The sequence below is a fragment of the Panthera uncia genome, chromosome A2, assembly GCF_023721935.1.
Source record: "Panthera uncia isolate 11264 chromosome A2, Puncia_PCG_1.0, whole genome shotgun sequence".
NCBI classification, from domain to species: Eukaryota; Metazoa; Chordata; class Mammalia; order Carnivora; family Felidae; genus Panthera; species Panthera uncia.
In genome coordinates, this window is record NC_064816.1 from 156,186,212 (window position 1) to 156,191,241 (window position 5,030).

Here is a 5,030-nt window from a genome sequence, read left to right on the forward strand (position 1 = left end):
GTGCGTCATCTGGTGCCGGCTGCGGCCCGGGCGGCAGTGGAAGGGCGCAGGGGGGCGGCGGGGGCGCGGGCGGGGGGCCCGGAGGCGGCGGCGGCGGCGGGGGCTGCGGCAGCTGCTGCCCGGGCGGGCTGCGGCGGAGCCTGCTCCTGCACGGCGCGCGCAGCAAGCCCTACTCGTGCCCCGAGTGCGGCAAGAGTTTCGGGGTGCGCAAGAGCCTCATCATCCACCACCGCAGCCACACCAAGGAGCGGCCGTACGAGTGCGCCGAGTGCGAGAAGAGCTTCAACTGCCACTCGGGCCTCATCCGCCACCAGATGACGCACCGCGGCGAGCGGCCCTACAAGTGCTCCGAGTGCGAGAAGACCTACAGCCGCAAGGAGCACCTGCAGAACCACCAGCGGCTGCACACGGGCGAGCGGCCGTTCCAGTGCGCGCTCTGCGGCAAGAGCTTCATCCGCAAGCAGAACCTGCTCAAGCACCAGCGCATCCACACGGGCGAGCGGCCCTACACGTGCGGCGAGTGCGGCAAGAGCTTCCGCTACAAGGAGTCGCTCAAGGACCACCTGCGCGTGCACAGTGGCGGCCCCGGGCTCGGCGCCCCTCGGCCTCTCCAGGCGCCACCAGAGCACGACTAGGGCTGGGCTGGGGGAGGGGAGGGCCCGGCGGCAGGAGCAGGGGGTGGGCAGCGGCCCCGGGCTGGGGGCGCGTCCGGAACACCCCCCTCCCCCCCCAACCCGATCCTGCCCGTGGTTCGTGGTTCTCCGCGCGCCTTCCCTCCCTCCACCTGCCGCCCGCTGGAAATTGGGAAGAGGAATTGCACTCCAGACAGGGTCCTCCGGGGGGGGGGGGGGGGGGGGGGGGGAGGGGGGGGTTTGGCAGGGGCCCCTAGACCTGTCCGGCCTGAACGGACGGCCAGCTCATCTCATAGGGTGGACCAAGGGGCCAGCTGAGCGTCTTCCCCAAGGGAAGGTGCCAGAGGGACAGTGAAGAGGCGACAGCCTTCGGGCACTCCCCTCAGACACCTGGCGCGCCCCATTGGCCGCGGGGGTCACAGACTGTGATCAGGGGAAGCAACTAGGGAGTCCCAGAAGCCTTCTGAGCGAAAGAAATGAGGTCCTAAGGTTAAGAGATGCCGAGTAGGTTAGCCAAAGTGTGTCGGTGAAATGAGGGATGGGCTAAGGGGTAACGTGTCTTATGACAGCACTGCCTCGCGTTCCAATAGCGCTTTGTACTTTTTTAAACGTGTTTTCTATCCGTCAGCCGTTTTTACCCTTAGCCTGTCCCTCTGAGGTGGATGGGGTGTAGGATCGTCCCCACTTGGCAACTGAGAGAAGAGAGACCCCAGATGGATGGCTTACCCAGGATCCCGCAAGAAGAGTGGCAGGGCTCCTGGGCCCCAGAGCAGTGTCCCCCACCACACACACTGCCTACCTCCCGCGTCTGAGAGACTATTCTGGCCTGGCCTCTCTCAGTCTCTCTCCTGCCTCCTTCCCCTGACCCACCAGAAATCAGAAGCAGCGGGGGGCCCAGTCCCCGGGCTACCCCGAGGCAGGGAACCAAGCAGCTCCGCGATGCCCTGGCTGGTGCCTCCCAGAAAGGCTCTTCCTGCCGGGGCAGTAGGTCCCCTGCCCCCAGCCTGTTCTTCCCACCTCCGGTCCTTCAATCCGGTGCGTCTTTTTACTGAACAGTAGTGACCCGGCCCTCCAGAGGCAGCCGGTGCCCTGGGTCAGACCTCACTTTGTTGATTTATTCCAGTTGATTTATTCCCAGGGCGAAGGGGTGAGGGAGAGGCTGTGGCCGCAGGAGCAGCGATCAAGGAAGTGAGTCTCTTCCCGGGAGGGCCGGGCAAGCGGGTGCTAGAGTCTGAGAGTCTCGGTCTCCTGCCCTGAGCCTCCCAACCGGTGCTATCTGTTATCTGACCATGCTCGTGGACAGCATACCCTACTCTGCCCCAGACCCTGCAGGCGCCTCGGGAGGCGCCCAAAGGACTCCCTTCGGTTGGTGCATCTGCTCCGTGGTCCTGAGGGGCCACGGTCTCCGTTTCTGCATCCTGCATGACCAGGCACTGGGATGGGGTGGCGCGCCCCAAGACCCTTGTTTGCGTCAAGAATGACTTGTTCTGCCCCTCCCGTCGCTCCTGCTTCTGTCCCAGTCGGGGCAGCCCAGCCGGCACCAGTTTGCGAGTGTCCTGCTTCCACCCTCCCCTCATCTGCGCTGCGCTGCTTTGCTCAGACCCCTTTCCGCCAGGCAAGGGGAGTTCTTGAAATTAAATAAAAGGTGTCCAGATTGCAGACTGCATTTTCACAAGGCCAGAGGGCTCTGCAGCATGGCTTCCTACGGTAAAGCCTCGAGGAACCGGAGCCCGACTGCGATTTTCTTTTTTTCCTTCCTTCTGCTTTCTGAAGAAGGCAAATCTTAAGAAGAGGAGTTGAGATGAGAAGTTAAACAGATTCCGTGGAGTTTTGGTAGAGCAGAAGGGAACCTTCTAGTCCAGTGTTTTCCTTTTGGGAGGAGGCGGTATTCTGCTTGTAAGAGTATATGCAGGAAATCAATATTTTCAGAATCTAAATCATGGAGAATAAGACCAACTTTTTCTTTTTTCTTTTCTTTACTTTTCTTTTTCTTTTTCTTTTTTTTCTTTTCTTTTTTTTTTTTTGGCTGTTGAGAGTGCGAAGAAGGGGGAGAAGTCACTGTTGAGACATGGGTTTGAAACACCTGAACGCATAGCCGAAGTCCCTCCCTTTATTTTAACCTCAAGGAGCTGATTCCCAAAGAGGTTTAGTGACTGAGCCAGTGAGAGGGGGGGCCAGGGCTGTCTGGTTCCTGCGTCCTGGTCTGGTGGACGCCACTGCATCAAGTGCCCCTCGGCTACACCACGAGACACCCCAGCATCTGGCACCGGCCTCGGGCATGTCCTAGAGTGAACTCCACCCCAGGAGCTGATCAAAGGTGGTGACACTCAGTGTGGACCTCTCCCAGGCAGCAGGGGACCTCAGTGTGGACCCTGGAGTCCACTTACTGAAGCAGGACAAAGGTCAGGGGTCCTGCTTTGAAGGTGGATTTTTATTTTCCTTCTGACGATGTGTTAATTAAAATTAACTATTTTAATTTAAAAATTAATGCATGCAGTAAAACTTTAAATGGTTAAAAAAAAGAAAAAAGACACAAGAGTAAAACTCTTTCCTACCAGACTCCCTGTTAAGAGATAATCCACAGCTAAGAGCTTCTGTCTCCTTCCAGAACTGGAGAAGTCACAGCTTGCAGGATGAGTTGGATGGGGCAGGGGGAGGTGAGGTGGGAGGCCATGTGGGGGAAGGATGAAAGGCAGCAGGGAGGCATGAATTGGGATCACAAAACAGCAGTCTGGCCCGGCCATACCTGGGAGATGAAGAGCTGGTCAGTGATGCAGTTTCAAGGTGAGTCAAGGCCAGGCCATGGGAGGACCTTGAATGCCAAGACTATTCCATAGACAGGCTGTCAATTAGCCTGGGGTCTACTGGGCCACAGATTCTTCATAGGACCGTTAGAATTCTTGGGAAGCCCAGGGGTGCCGGGCTGGTTCAGTCAGCAGAGCACGTGACTCTTGACCTCCGAGTCATGAGTTTGAGCCCCACGTTGGGTGTAGGGATTACTTTGAAAAAATACCTATTTTTTTAATGTTTATTTTTGAGAGAGACAGCATGAGCGGGAGAGGGCAGAGAGCGAGAGAGGGAGACGCAGAAGCAGGCTCCAGGCTCTGTGCTGACGTGGGGCTTGAACCCATGAGCTGTGAGATCGTGACCTGAACCAAAGCCAGACGCTCAACCAACTGAGCCACTCAGGCGCCCCAAAAATCTTTAGAACTCTTTAAAAGCCCAGAGTGTATAGCTCTGAGAGGTCAGAGAGGGTGAAAATGGGACTCTTGAGATAGCAAGTTTAAGCTAGACCCCAGTGAAAATGAGAAAACACACAAGGGGACGGTTCTCTTACCAGCAAGGATCTGGGCACCATAACTGACTCTGATATTCCAGGATATTGGGTGTTGTTGGAAAGTAAGGTGAAAGAGGAAACTTCACCCCAGGGTCAAGATGAACCAGCCTATGCTTGTATTTTAGGGTATTGATCTCTGGTGGTTATCATCAGGAAAACGTGTAATAAAAGCATCTTATCAGCCTGGGGCCCTGACAGCACCATTCGGGGGAGGCCAGGACTGGCTCTCCATCTGCCACCGACTCAGGGAGCCACTGTGGAGGGATATCTCTAACAGAGTGAAAAAAAAAATTATGTTTATTTTTGAGAGCGAGCAGGGGAGGAGCAGAGGGGGAGACAGAATCTGAAGCAGCTCCAGGCTCTGAGCTGTCAGCACAAGCCCAACACGGGGCTCAAGCTCATGAGATCATGCCCTGAGCGGAAGTCCTGAAGTCTAACACCTAACCGACTGAGCCAGCCAGGTGCCCCTCTAAAAGTAATTCTTGAGAAGAGGGATCTTGAGTGTGAGGATCTCCGTCTCCCTGCCCACTCCACCCTGTGAGGCTTCCATAAGCCTCCTTCTATAAGAATCTTCTAGTGTGATGACTGTGTCCCAAAGGTCAAGAACCTCTACTCAAGCTTCTTTAGGTGTATTTTATTATTTTCATATTTATTTTTGAGAGAGAATGTGAGAGAGGGGGACAAAGGATCCAAAGCAGGCTCTGTGCTGAGGGCACCAAGCCCAATGTGGGGCTCGGACTCAGAAACCATGAGATCATGACCTAAGCCAAATCGGATGCTCAACCAACCGAACCACCCAGCTACCCCTGGGTGTGTTTTAAACCCACCTCATCCCTGACTGTAGTAATTTCGTTAGGTTTATTCTCTCCTGTTATAAGAGAAAACTATCTTTGATTAGTATCCCATTCAAGATTCAAGGGAGCTCCCATACCCATTCTTGGAAGTGAGAGCCAGTGTTGGTTACCCGAGCGTCCCCCCAACTTCCATCCCTAGGGGGTCAATATCCTCTAACTATAAAATGGCTTAAGTCCCCATCCTACAAATAATGTCAAAACCAGCAA

The 5,030-nt window shown here is 55.7% G+C and overlaps 1 protein-coding gene across 1 annotated transcript in view; it reads left to right on the forward strand.

Annotated features, from left to right (window-relative positions):
- The window catches only part of ZNF282 (zinc finger protein 282), a 26,931-nt gene extending 26,085 nt beyond the window's left edge, over positions 1-846 (forward strand). The window contains exon 9 of the mRNA XM_049642063.1: positions 26-846. Coding sequence (XP_049498020.1) covers positions 26-635 — 610 coding nt within the window. The 3' untranslated portion in view covers positions 636-846. The remainder of the gene's footprint in view (positions 1-25) is intronic.
- The last annotated feature ends 4,184 nt before the right edge of the window (positions 847-5,030 follow it).